Consider the following 14,376-nt stretch of genomic DNA (forward strand, 5'->3'; position numbering starts at 1 on the left):
GTCCTGCTTCCAGATGGACAGCACTGGGCACACACTATGGTACCTGAAAGATGTTCCTCAGGAACTTAGATTGCACAGCTTCCATCTTAGAGACGTTGGAGTATGTGCCAAGTTGAGCTCCCTATAGGAGCTGTGCTCATACTTTAGCTGAAAAGAGTTTTATTGTGTAGGGGATAAATTGGGCACCCCTGGAGCGATGGAAGGATTGAATTGCTTGTTCACTCTTGTGTGTATTCTGCCTTACATATTCTCTGTGTGCACCCCTTCTGCCTGAGGACTGGAATATTATGCCAAGGTATTGGAAATACTTAACTTTTTCTAACCTGTGCCCATTTAGTGACCAGTTCTGAATCTTTGGTCTCTGCACAAACATCAGGATCTTAGTTTTGTTATAAATGAAGTTGTTCTTCACAATAGGTTGCAAGTGAGCGCAAAGCCCTTTTAGACCTATAGGAGTTTGCAAGGGAATGACAGCATCATCTGCATATAGAAGTATAGCAAGATGTCTGTCTGCTAATTTTGGTGGATGATGGTCTAGATTATCTAGACGGGAGACAAGAGAATTAATATAAAAGTTAAATAGCAGCAGAGCCAGAATACATCTCTCTCTGACTCCCCTGAATGTTGGTATTTCCTAGGTGAGGTGTCCCTGAGCATTGCAACATGCCCTTACACGGGAGTTTTCATATAATGTGTACATCAAAAGAAGTAAACGGCAGTCTACTGATGATCTCAATAGCTGACACCAAAGTTTTTCTCTGGGAATCAGGTCAAAAGCAGATCTAAAGACAACAAATCCTGCATATAGAGCAGAGTTGGATTTGGAAGAATATTTTTTTCTACTAGATGTAGTATAAAGGCAGGGTCCATAACAGAACGACCTGCTCAGGATGTTCAGAATCCATCCAATCCAGTAAACGCTCATATAGGTGCCTAGCATACATTTTGCTCACTATACTAAAACGACTAATGGGCCGATAGTTTTCAGGTAGCTTCCTTTCATCTTTTTAATAGATTGGGATTATTATTGCCACTCCCCAGTCCTTAGGGACACGTGCAGTCCTATCAATAAAAGAAAAGAATGAGGCCAGGACCAGGGCCCACCATGCCAGATTTTTCCTAATTACTTCTGCAGATATGTAATCATTGCCAGGGGCTTTGCCAAGTTTAAACTGCCTTGCCAAGGATTCTATTTCAGTACAACACACTGGTGACCATTTTGGCAGTTTCCCTGCATCCAGATCTAGGCTTGTGACAGCTACTTCATCTCTCTTGTATAGCATTTGGTAATACTCCTCCCATACAGATGCAGGTATCATACAATAGAGGTGGGATCACCCACGCGGCGGACGGAGGCAACCATATGCCAAAACAGGGATGGGCTTTTGGATCTTGATGCATCTCTCTTTTTAGTTTTCAACAGCTGTTTGTATTGCTTTTTCTGTTGTTTAAAGCTCTGGGGGGTTGTTCTAGATTTTCTTTTTTGTACAAGGTCTTTGGCTTGTACAACAAAAGTTTGGAACTGAACAGAATAGAATCCCAGTGCGAGTAGTATGAGGCAGGTCTGACCCAGAAACTTCAGAAAGATTATTCGCTAGAACTGTGTTATAAAAGAAGGAAAGGTTCAAAAATAGATCCTCTGGAAGGTCCTAAGGTCTATTGGGAAAGAATATTCTGTTCCCTTGCTAGCTTACGTATTGGAGGGAAGGAATTTATAAGAGATACATTCTTGTTCCCAGAGTTAGCCATAAAGTGAGGAAAGTCCAAAGCTGACACTCTTTAAAAGAAGGAAGATTAAGGAATTTGTTTTGGAAGCAAGACAACAGTATGCTTTCCAGTAATTCCCCACTAAAAGAATACATGGTGCCTTTCCCAGAGGTTGACTAAAAATGTGCATGGACATAGCATGCCCACTGACACAGAACTGAAAAAGCTGTAGGCCCTTGTATAATAGGAAAGGAGCCATGAAAACCTATGGGCTACTTTGATTAAATGCTTTGAAACTAGAGGGTGTTCTGGTGGGGTTTCAAATAATTATGGTTGGGGTGGGAATACTATTTCATGAAGCACAACCTCTATATACCTTTTGTCTCTTAATGTGCCCTTGCTGTTCTTCCGTAGTACTGTCATAAAGTTACCTGTATATTGCATAAACATTTTTGCTTTGCATAAAGTATTTAATCACATGTAATATTTCCTGGAACCTAGCAGGAGAAAAGTCAGGACCAATCTTCAGAGCACAAAAAAGTGGCATTTGCTTTGGTTGCATAGGCATTCTCACTGGTTATGGCTCATTCACAAGTAACTGTGTGTCATGGAATGTCTTATTGTTTGCTCAGTGACATGCACCTGAATTTAAAAATAGCCCTGTTTTGCCTGATGTTCAATGAAAATGCTTTCTGGTTTGTTTTTTTTAATCTCCGAAGGCTGTTTTCTTACAAGCACCCTGTCACTTGCCCTTATTCATGTTGTTTGTTTGTTTAACAAACATGTTTTTATACTGCCCAAAACTTGTGTCTTTGGGTGCTTTGATTTATTAAGTGCCGTCAAATCGGTGTCAACTCTTAGCAACCACATAGATGGATTCTCTCCAGGATGATCTGTCTTCAACTTGGCCTTTAAGGTCTCTCAGTGGTGCATTCATTGCTGTCATGATTGAGTCCATTCACCTTGCTGCTGGTCGTTCTCTTCTCTTTCCTTCAACTTTCCCCAGCATTATGGATTTCTCAAGGGAGCTGGCTTTTCGCATAATGTGTCCAAAGTATGTGAAAATTCTGGATTGATCTGTTCTATGATCCATTTGTTTGTTTTCCTGGCTGCCCATGGTATCCTCAAAAGTCTTCTCCAGCACCAAAGTTCAAAAGCATTAAATACTTTTTCTGTCTGTCTTCTTCGAAGTCCAGCTTTCACATCCATACAGTGTCACGGGAAAAACCATTGTCCGAATTGTTCTAATCTTTGTAGGTATAGACACGTCGCGGCATCTAAATATCCTCTCCAAGGCCTTCACTGCAACCCTACCAAGTGCTAGTCTGCGGCATAATTCTTGACTGCCGGGCCCTTTACTGTTGATGGTTGATCCTAAAAGGCAGAAGCTATCCACCACTTCAGTGTCTTCGTTATCAATTCTGAGACTGGTTGCTATACCCTTTGTCATTTGTTTAGTCTTCTTTATATTTAATTGTAGTCCCATTTTTTCACTGTGCTCCTTGATTTTCATTACTAGACCTTGCAGATCATCCGTATTCTCAGCTCTCAGAGTGGTGTCATCAGCGCAACGCAGGTTATTGATGTTTCTTCCTCCAACTTTAAAACCATGCTCACCTTCTTCCAATCCAGCTTCTTTCAGTATATGTTCAGCATCTTTATTAACGGTCCATACATCGATGGGGGGGGGGATGCACCTGGGAAATCTCATGAGAGCTGCCGAACTCTCGCAAGCACATTGGGTGGCCTGCGATGGCCGGAGGCAGGGGGCAAGCAAAGTGGGGGGTGGGGGGAATGACTGGCAAGAAATGGCGGCAAGGAGGACACGGGTGGGGGGGACACGGCTGATTGGCTGGGAATCGGCGGCGACAGCAACAAGAAATGGCAGTGAGGAGGATGTGGGAGGTGGCGCCAGCACTGGGGTGAGATGGCGGCGGGGGGTGGGGGACAGACGGCTGATCGGCTGGGAATCGCTAGCAGCGAGAAAGGAGAAATGGCAGCGAGGGGTAGGCGGTGGAGGGGTGAGGCGGCGGGGTGGGGGGAGGCGCCCAATCGGCAGAGCCCAACTAGAGGCGCAGATGCTTTGCTCCCGGGCCAACTAGTATAAGTTGAATAAATAAGGAGAAAGTAGACAACCTTGCCTTACTCCTTTGCCAATCTGGAACCAGTCTGTTTCACTATGTTCTTTCTGGACTGTGGCTTTCTGCCTGTGAATAGGTTTCTCATGAAAACAATGAGATGTTCTGGGACACCCATTTTCCTACAGATAATCCACAACTTTACATGGTTGATGCAATAGAAGGCTTTTCTGTAAATAAAGCACATATTGCTTCTTTTTGGTATTCTTTGGCTTTCTCAGTTACACAGTGTGCATCGGCAATTAGGTCTCTTGGTAGAGCGCTTTGCTCTCTGGCTAATTTTTGCCATGAATACGCTCTGGAAATCAATTATAGCAAGACCAAAATTATGGCCTTTGCTAAACATCCAAAGACCTTGAAATGGTCTTTGGCTGGACATAAACTAGAACAGGTTAAGATCTTTAAATATCTAGGGGTTGTTTTCCAGGCCTCTACGAAACGCCAAGCACATCTGCAATACGTTACCCAAAATGCACGTAAATCGGCATTGGCCATTCAATCATATTTCCACCAAGATGGGGCTCAATTTGTACCAGCTTCCCTTAAGTTATTTACAGCTAAAGCCTGCTCTCAGTTGCTTTATGGGTCACAGTTGGGCCCGTATACTAACTGCACTCCACTAGAGATAGTTCAGACAAAGTTTCTGAGATCTATTCTACAGATCCCTAGATGTGTTCCCAATGTAATATTGAGGATGGAAACTGGCATGCCTAAGATGGAAGCCCGGATGTGGTTTTCCATTCTCAGCTTCTGGTTGAGATTGTCTTTCTTTTCTACAGGCCTTGCTCACTTAATTTTCATTGATAAATTTGATTCTAGTTGGAAGCAGTCAATATCTCGCCAAATAAGTTTATATGGCTTTAGCCTGGATGGTCTATTAGAAATGGGTTTTTGTCATGCGAGACTGATATTAAAGCAGCGGATCTATGATATGGAAATGCAGACTGATCGATCTTTAATCTCTAAAGAAGTTTTCCTAGGTTTACAAATGTATAATACTAAACCTGCGAATTACCTGGGTAAGATTACTATCACTAAATATCGCAGGATGTTCACATTGGCCAGATTTAATGTGCTACCTTCAGCTGAATTAGAAGGTAAATTTAGAGGGATCCCAAAAGAACAGAGACTATGTCCTTGTGGCTCTGGAGAACAGGAGTCTATCTTCCATATCTTACTCCGCTGTCTTTTTTATAGGGACTTACGAACTTGTTATATTTCCCCCTTACTGACTGATTTCCCAGGGCATACAGATGCATTTTACGTCAACTATCTGCTCTCAGATCAGAAGGAGGAAGTAACATTTAAAGTTGCTAAGTTCTGTGAGGCAGCTAAGAAGGCTAGACAACAGATGGTAAATCAGATTATGCTAACGGGAAATTGCTGATTAGGATGAGTCCATGTTCCTGATTATATTATGTATATATTATTACTATATTACGTGTATTATTATGTATGTAAATTTTGGTCTATGACCGTAAATAAACATGAATGAATGAATGAATTAGGTCTCTTGTTCCTTGGCCTTTTCTGAAACCAGCTTGAGCATCTCCCTTTCCACATAGGGCTCTAATCTGCATTGGATTATCCTTATTTTGCTAGCATGTGAAATTAAGGATATTGTGGCAATGGTTTGTGCAATCTGTTGTCTCCTTTCTTTGGTATGGGTATGTAGACTGACCTCTTCCAATCTGTTGGCCACTGTGTCATTCTCCAGATTTGCTGGCAGAGTTTGGTTAGAGCTTTGACTGATTCTTTTGTTGCCTGCCATATTTCTGTAGCTATGCCATCAATTCTTGTAGCCTTCCGACTTGGTAATGACCGGAGTGCTGATCTAACTTCATCTTCCCATACTAGAGGTTCTTGCAACTAGGGAATATCTTCTAGAGCAGTGTTTCTCAAACTTTTTGGAGTCAAGGACCGCTAAATTCTTCGTGCAGAGTTTCAAGGACCGCTACATTCTTCATGCGCAGTTTCCCGGACCAGCAGTTAGTAAAGGGGTTTCAAGTCTGTCTGTCTATCTATCTATCAGACTTCTATACTGCCCAAAACTTGCATCTCTGGGCAGTTTAGAATGAAAATAATATAAGCATTGAAATAATTAAATTTGGAATCTTTTGCAAACATGGAATATTAGGGGTTCTTAACCTTGGGTCCCTCAGTTAAACTCCCATAACCCCCAACAACAATGGCATTTGGCCATTATGGCTGGGGATTATGGGAGTAGAAGTCCACCAACGTCTGGGTACCCAAGGTTGAGAACCCCTGAATTTAAAAGCCTGGGTGAACAAATTTGTCTCCAGTATGTCTGGAGTGGAGGTGCTTGTGATTACTCAATGGAGAGGGGATGTTGGGCCATTAGAAAAATTCAAAAGCTACATGGGGCCAATGAAAACAACATACAAGCAAGCCCCACTGATGCAAGAGGGAAACAGCGTTCCCTCTCAAGGCGCCTCAACCACAACAGGCAGCTGGGTTTCAATCAACCAACCTTTGGCTGCAAACAATGAGCATGCAAGAACCAGTAGCCCTTGAAGTGGCGCCCACTGCCATACTTTTTCCTCCATGCCCCCGCACCGCATACAGTTTGAAGCTGTAAAGATAGGGAATAAGATAGCTGTAGGAAGATCTCAGCAGCACGTGGAGGCAAGGCACAAGAAGGGTCCCATGCCTCCGTGATACTCTTCCTCTTCCATGCCATGTGCAAAATTGAGGAAGTGAGTGCCTTGATTTCAGTTGGGGGGGGGGGTTGACTCCCAGTCAGGGACCGGCACTCAACCCTTCGGGGACCGGCAGCGGTCCAGGGACCGGTGGTTGAGAAACACTGTTCTAGAGTATCTTGGATGTTGATGTCCCTGCTGTACAGATTTTCAGTATGCTCCTTCCATCTCTGTTTGATCTTCTCTGAATCAGTTACTATCTGTCCTTTGGCGTCCCTTAACATACCAATTTGAGGTTGGAACCTCCGATCTTTTGGAAAACGTAATTGTTTTTTCGTGTCTATTTCTATCCTCAAGATATTTACAGATGTCGTCATAGTACTACTCCTTGTCTCTTCTAACAGCTTTCTGAAATTCCCTATTAAGTTCCTACATGAGGACTTTGGCTTCTCTCCTCTTCTTTGCAGTTTCCACCATCTGTTCTGACATCCATCTTGCTTTCTTCTGTTTCTTGGTCATGGGCAGTCTCTCTTCACATTCCTCCTTAAAAACCTTTTTTATTTCATTCCACAATTCCTCCGGATCCCTATCAATGAGGTTCAGAACTTCAAAGCAGTTCCTGACGTTCTCCTTGAAAATGGTGGATACATTCTCAAGATCATATCGTGGAAGCTGGATAGCTTTGTTTTTCCACTTTAGCTTGACTTGGAATTTACACATGAGCAGTTCGTGATCTGTTCCACAATAGGGCCCCCAGCCACGTCTTTGCTGTTATAACTCAGCTCCTCCACCTCCTTGCACCAATAATGTAATCAATTTGATTTCTGTATTCTCTATCTGGAGGTGTCCATGTGTTTAGGCACCGCTTTGGTTGTTTGAAGAATGTGTTAGCAATGAAGAGATCATTGGCTTGGCAGAAACTAATAAGTCCTTCTTCACTTAAAGTTTCCTAGTCCATACAGTCCATCTGTGTTTTCCTCTTTACCATTTCCGACTTTGGCATTCCAGTCTCCAACCACCAGTAGCACATATTGCTTGCATGTTCTGTCGATTTCAGACTGAACTTGAGCATAAAACTTCCTCTGCATCAGTTGTTAGGGCATAGACTTGAAAAACTGTCATGTTAAAGGGTTGTCCATGAAATCTAATTGATATTAGTCGGTCATAATTGCATTGTACCCGAGTACTGTCATTGCTATATCCTTCCTTACTATGAAAGCAACACCATTCCTTCTTTGGTTTTTGTGTCCGGAGCAGTAAATGCTATGATTTCCTGACTTAGTGTTCAATTCCAGTCCATTTTAATTTACTGATGCCCAAGATGTCAATCTGTAGTCGATTCATTTCATCTTTCACTGTGTCACGCTTTCCCCATATTCATGCTTCTTATGTTCCACATTCCCATTGTAATTCTTCTTTGCAGTTTCTGATATTCTTTTCCCACATAGCAACATCAGCCGCTAGACATCCAAAAGGCTTTAGCCTCATAAACACCATTGGCACTCTGAGAGATCCTCAGCTCTTCCTCATTAGCATGTTGAGTACCATACAACCTGAGGGGCCCATCATCCGACACTACATCGACAAACATTCTGTTTTGTCTATCCATGTGGTTTTCTTGGTAAAACACGGGAGTGGTTTACCATTGCCTTCTCCTGCGCAGTATGGAATGATGCCTTTGTCATTGTCACTGAAGTGATTGGCCTTCCTATATCACTGCTGCCCAATATAGGTGCCTGCTTGCTTTAGCTGGGCAGCTGGGATGATCTTCACACTTTGGGTCACCTTAAGTGGTGCAGTGGGGAAATGCTTGACTAACAAGCAGAAGGTTGCCGGGTCAAATCCTTGTTGGTATGTTTCCCAGACTATGGGAAACACCTATATCAGGCAGCAGTGATATTGGAAGATGCTGAAAGGCATCACCTCATACTGCATGGGAGGAGGCAATGGTAAACCCCTCCTGTATTCTACCAAAAGAAAACCACAGGGCTCTGTGGGCGCTAGGAGTTGAAATCGATTTGACAGCACACTTTACTTACTTTACTGGGAGTATACTTCTGGCATAAACAAAGCAAAAAAGATGACAACAGAAAAGGTTAAAACATTACTTAAAACAAAATAAATGACAACTGAAAAAGTTAAAAAATTACAACAATTTAAAATTTTAAAACTACATTAAAACTATTAAAACAATATTTAATTAAAAGCCTGGGTGAACATATGAGTCTTTAAAGACTTTAAAAAAGTTGTCAGAGATGGGGAGGTTCTTATTTCAGCAGGGAGTGTGTTCCAAAGCTTGGGGCAGCAGCAGAGATGGCCTGTCCCCGAGTAGCCACCAGACAAGCCGGTGGCAACTGCAGACGGACCTCTTCTGATGATTGCGGTGGGGTTCATGACAAAAAAGCCATTCTCTTAAATACCCAGGGCCCAAGCCGTTTAGGGCTTTATAGGTTATAACCAGCACCTTGTAATCATTGTATGAACACTCAGGAACTTGGCCATGGCTTTAAAATAATTTGGGCTGGGGTGGGGAGGGCACATTAGTGAAGAATATATAATGATGTATGAAACACCAGTTAATCTAGTTCTAAAAGCTAAAGCCCTGGCTAAGCCTATAACATGTATATATTACCTTGAACTGTGCTTCTGCAAGGCCTTAGAAGAAAACAAAAATGTAGCTTCACATACTATACAAGAGTAGTTCACTGTCCCAAGTGGTGTTCTGCATTCTGAAATAGTAGTCTGGGACTCTCCAGTCTGTTCTCTACTTGTGGTTTCGGATTCTTGTTGGCATTTGTCACACTGCACAGTAACTTTGCAATTTATCAAAAAGATCATGAATAACACAGTATCTAGAGCAGTACAGAGTACCTCAGTATTCGCAGGGGTTCTGTTCTCTGCAATTACCATGGATACAGAAACTGCAAATATTGAATCATTGGGGAATGGGGTTTGTGGGGGTTACAATCCTGGAGGTTAGAAAAATGTCTTCAAAACAGATAAAATGGTCCTAGAAACATGAGTGGGGGTCTGCCATGCTCCACGGGTCCCCAGTGGTCCTGCAGTGCCCCCCAAGAGTCTCAATTCTGCCATTTTCTGGTGAAAAATTAAAGAGCCACAAAATGGCTGCCAGAAATGACCTCTGAGGTCATTTCTGATCACCCCCGATCATGGATGTGTGAATCTTAACCCAGCCACTACCACCCCTGGTTTTTTCATGGATACCAAGGTTGGGTGTCAATTAGCTGACCGCGGATATGCGAAACCGTGGATGCTGGATCCGCGAGTAACGAGGTCCTCCTGTATTTTTCACACTTCCTGCCTTGAAGAAATCCTTTCCTCCAACTTAACTTCTGAGGAACCCCTGCATGACTCCCATGAAACCTCTAAATATTGCAGAGGAGTCTAGAACATAATTCAGGGTGCACATGAGACAGGCCTTTTGAATCTCGCTAGCACCCTTCCTGAACACCCTGGATCACACCCAGCACATCTTTGTCTGCATGTTACAGGGGGAAACCAATAGTGGTGTGCAAGCTTCTTCCTTTCTTTTTGAAGAATCTTGTGTGTCATTACTGATCTTCTCATCTAGGAGCTCCAGGCTTCCCTAGAACACTCTCTATAAACCACTGACTTAAAGGACCTGATTCTCGTGTTTGGTGTACAAATACAGACCAAGCTGTTATTTAAACTACATTCACTTTAATGTGTGTTGACAGGTGATGAATGCAGTATTGGTTCAGCAACAGATTTGACAGAAACAAGCTCCATAGTGGATGGAGACTGGACTATGGTGGATGAAAATTTCTCCACACTGAGTTTGACACAATCAGAGTTGGAACATATCTCTTTAGAGTTGGCCAATAAAGGGCCACACAAATCACAAGTTCAACTGCGGTAAGTTAGGTTGGGATTTTGAGGGATAAATATTTGAGATGTTGTCCTTGAACTATTCTAGCAGATTCCATGTAGGGTAGTAAAGATGTATATTGCCTTAAAAAGTAAATCTGCTTTTTCTGTAGGTATTTGCTTCATATTTTCATGGAAGCAGGATGCCTGGACTGGTGCATTATTATAGGCCTTATTCTTAGAGAATCTTCAATAATCAACCAAGTGTTTAGCCTCATGCAGTCCTCAGAGGTTGATGGAGAGATGTTGCAGAATATCAAGAGAGGGTTGCATGCAGTAGACAGATGGGCTTCTACAGACTGGTAAGTGCCATATTTCATGAACCTTTTTATGTGTTACATTGTCTGCCAGCTAAATCTACATGCAGTTTAGCCAAGTCCCTGAAGACTCATTTTTTTCACCCAAGCTTTTTAACTTGACTATGGTTTTTAATTGTTTTAATTTTATATTTGTAGACCACCCCAAACTTCCATCATTGGGCATTTTACAACATAAAACAGATTTAATAAATAGTCTTGAAAAAGGTTGGTTGAAGAGAATGCAATGGGATAGTTCTGGCTCCTGACAATAGAGGAGGATTAGGGACCATATGGAAATAGTAAAGGGCTGTAATTGTTGAAGAGAGGGGTTTCCACCACACCACCCATTCTCCAACTTTGTTAGTTCGTAATTTATGAATACAGGTGGACCTTGTCACATGCTTTCCTGACACCTGAGATTTCGCGTTTCTGCGGTTGGGCAATGGAGATCCAACCTTGGTATTTGCAGTAAAACAAAGGGTTAAGATCTGTGTATTCACAATTCCTAGGTGGCTGGAAATGATCTCCAAGGTCATTTCTAGCCACCATTTTGCTTAAAGGAGCCATTTTGTCTTTTTTCTGTTTTAAAAAAACTGTTCGGAGTATTGACCAAATTGGGGGTTTGGAGGGGGCATTGCTGGACAGTTGGGGAGTATGGCATTTTGTTTTTTTGCTCCTTACTACTTGCTTTTTTTCTCTTTTTTTCTTTTTGGTACTCCAGGAACCTAACCCCCTGCCCCCAATTACCATTCACTCAGTGACTTGTTATCCACATTTCGTTATTCATGATTGTAAGGCAGAACAGAACCCCGTGGATAACTAGGTCCACCTGTACAAGCTTTGGATTTGTTTAATGCATAGGACATCAAGTCCTGGATTTTAATGACTTGGGAAAGGTCAAAATCTGAATTAGGTGTTAAGCTATTCAGCTAAAATAACTTCATCTTTAATCTTCTTTAGCCTTGGGTATAAGCCATTTTTAACAGTCATCAAGCCACAACTCCAGAAGCTGAGTGAGATAGCAGAGGAACAAGTACCACCAGAAGCCTTTCAGCCAGTGAACCTGTCAAGAGTAACGGAACAAGCCAGTCCAAGGACAGAAGAAAACAGGAGTTCAGCTAGCCACAGTGCCGGTCCCCAAAGTGACACTGGCAGTAGCACCATGAGCAGAAACGAGGATGACACCCTTGGACTGGACAAAGAGGATCCACTCCAGGAAGGCAGTTATGACTGTACTGTGTCCTAACAGCTTGGCAGCTATCAGCTGGCTGTACTCAGTAAGAGCACAGATACATAATAAAAGCCTTTTGAGAATATTGCTTTTGGGAGAAAGTAATGCAAGCATTCAGATAGTGCTTGAATGTGTTCTATTTTAATGATTCTTTTTTTATATGCATATACTAAGAGTCTCCTTGGAATTTGGGAATGCATACTTTCCAGTAAGCAGACATGGCTCTTATTTATGGCTACATGGAAAGGAAGAATATTGTAGTTTTTCATACCAAGGTTTTATTTTGAATATCTCATTATCAGACTTCTTCCTCTGTTCCTAAAATATTTCCTCCTTATGTTTTTGGGTACTTGACTGTGCAGAAGGACATCTGTTTTACATCAGTGCACAAAAGTCTTGTTGGAGCCCTTTGGGATGGAAGAATGGGTTCAATGTAGTCTTGGGAGAAGGAATTGCTTCCTCTGGTAAATGAGGTGATGCTTAGAAAAGTGTCTGTCAGCATGCTTGTTTTTTGAACCCAAACTTTAAAAGTTCATTGGTGAAGCTAGTTAGGATGACAGCTGCTTTATTATACTAAGAGTTTGTACATTCTGCCTAGCTTGATCACATAAAGAAAATGATGGCCTGATTAAGCTAGGCTCTGTTTCATAGATTATGCTGTTTGATATTACTGAGCTTTTTGTATTAAATAACTGTAAAATACATTGTATGTTTTGTGAATATTATTGTATATTCTCAAGGTTTTTGTTGATGCTTTGTATCATGGTGGAGGCACTCTCTGCCCTGCATGTTTATACCTTTAACTCCAGGAAAACAAAAAGCAGTTCTGTTTGCATCAGGATGCGACAGGTTTTCATCAGCTGTTCATGAAAGTACCATCAATTGCTAGAGGTGTCATTTTTCCATTGATCTTCTGAAATGCATTCTAAAATAATTTTTTAAACCAATTACTGAAGGTTCTTATTTATTTCACTGCTCAATTCTTTTCTCAAGAATAGTTTTTATGTAAATAGATCCACCGTATGTACTCCTGCTGTTAAGGCTTTGTAATGGCAATGTACAGTGTATATATTTAAACCCCACCTTGCAAATATTTTATAATGCATATACTTGTAACTAATTACAAATGTTTGTTTTAACTTTGATACAACAATGTTATGAAAAGCTGGCTGCAGCGGAATCTCATGGTTGCTTTTGAGGTACTTATTTTTTCTATCTGCTGTCCCCAAAATGTGTAATATCAAATACCTGTAACAGTATTAAAGTTAGACATTTGTTGGTTTGTACTGTGCAGTTGGAACAAAAAGAATGCAACACTTCTACTTTTTATACAAAAACTAACACTTATTTTTTTAATGTGGGTGTAAACAGATTACTGACATGGACCAAAATCATTTATCATGCAGAAATAGAAGCATCATTGTCTGCCAAAGCCCCTGTCTAGTTATTCAGTCTGTTCATGCAATTCAACATGTGAATTCTGGCCTGATAATGTATTCTGAACATTCAGAGGGGCAGAAAGAAATATTTATTATTATTATCATTATTATTATTACTGGTTATAACTTTGTATATTTCTCCAGGAGACAATATCAAATTGTCTTTTAATGGATAAATGTAACTATATAAGTTTTATTGCTGTTGCTTAGTCTTACCATTGGTAAGACCACTAGTACTGGTACATGTGCAATAATTTTAAATAAAATGACAAAGGGTGGAAATGACATAGATTCCATAGTTCTTGGCACTTTGAAATGTTGCTTATTGTTAATATCAAATATTCTGACTCTGCATACTACATCAAAGTGTTTAATAGTTTATCAATGTCAACTTCTAAAACTACCTCAGGCTGGTATTTCATAGCTTACAACATTTACATTGGTGTTTGTGTGTGTTTACTGCTACTTCACTCCTTCTGATCAGGCTTAACACACTTCCTGCTGAAATGGGCCCATCTGCCGTCTTCAGCATCTCCCTATCCACACTCTAACTGGGATCATCATGTTAAACTGATTTCCAGGAAATTTAAGACCAAGAAAAAAAATCCTTTTTTTTTGTTGGTCGTAAAAGTTATGTCATCTCCAGCCTCAGAGGCAAGATCCCTTTAAATAGCAGTTGCAGGGGAACATAGGAAACTGCCATATACTGAATCATACCATTGGTCTATCTAGCTCAGTCTTGTCTTCACAGACTGGCAGCAGCTTCTCCAAGGTTGCAGGCAGGAATCTCTCTCAGCCCTATCTTGGAGAAGCCAGGGAGGGAACTTGGAACCTCCTGCAATATTGCTTGCCCGTGGGTTTCTCAGAGGCATCTGGTGGGTCACTCTGCAAAACAGGATGCTGAACTAGATAGGGGCCTGATCGAGCAGGGCTGTTCTTGTGTGAAATATACACCAGGTCAAAATATAGGAAGTGCTACTGAGGTTGCCAAAT

General features: G+C 41.5%; 1 protein-coding gene across 3 annotated transcripts in view; it reads left to right on the forward strand.

The window, feature by feature from the left end:
* The window catches only part of RIC1 (RIC1 homolog, RAB6A GEF complex partner 1), a 93,757-nt gene extending 80,089 nt beyond the window's left edge, over positions 1-13,668 (forward strand). For all 3 annotated transcript variants that reach the window (XM_053297564.1, XM_053297563.1, XM_053297565.1), the window contains 3 exons: positions 10,225-10,402; positions 10,528-10,716; positions 11,674-13,668. In XM_053297564.1, coding sequence (XP_053153539.1) covers positions 10,225-10,402; positions 10,528-10,716; positions 11,674-11,959 — 653 coding nt within the window. In that variant the 3' untranslated portion in view covers positions 11,960-13,668. The remainder of the gene's footprint in view (positions 1-10,224; positions 10,403-10,527; positions 10,717-11,673) is intronic.
* Positions 13,669-14,376: the final 708 nt, after the last annotated feature.

This window comes from Hemicordylus capensis, chromosome 2, assembly GCF_027244095.1.
Source record: "Hemicordylus capensis ecotype Gifberg chromosome 2, rHemCap1.1.pri, whole genome shotgun sequence".
NCBI lineage: Eukaryota > Metazoa > Chordata > Lepidosauria > Squamata > Cordylidae > Hemicordylus > Hemicordylus capensis.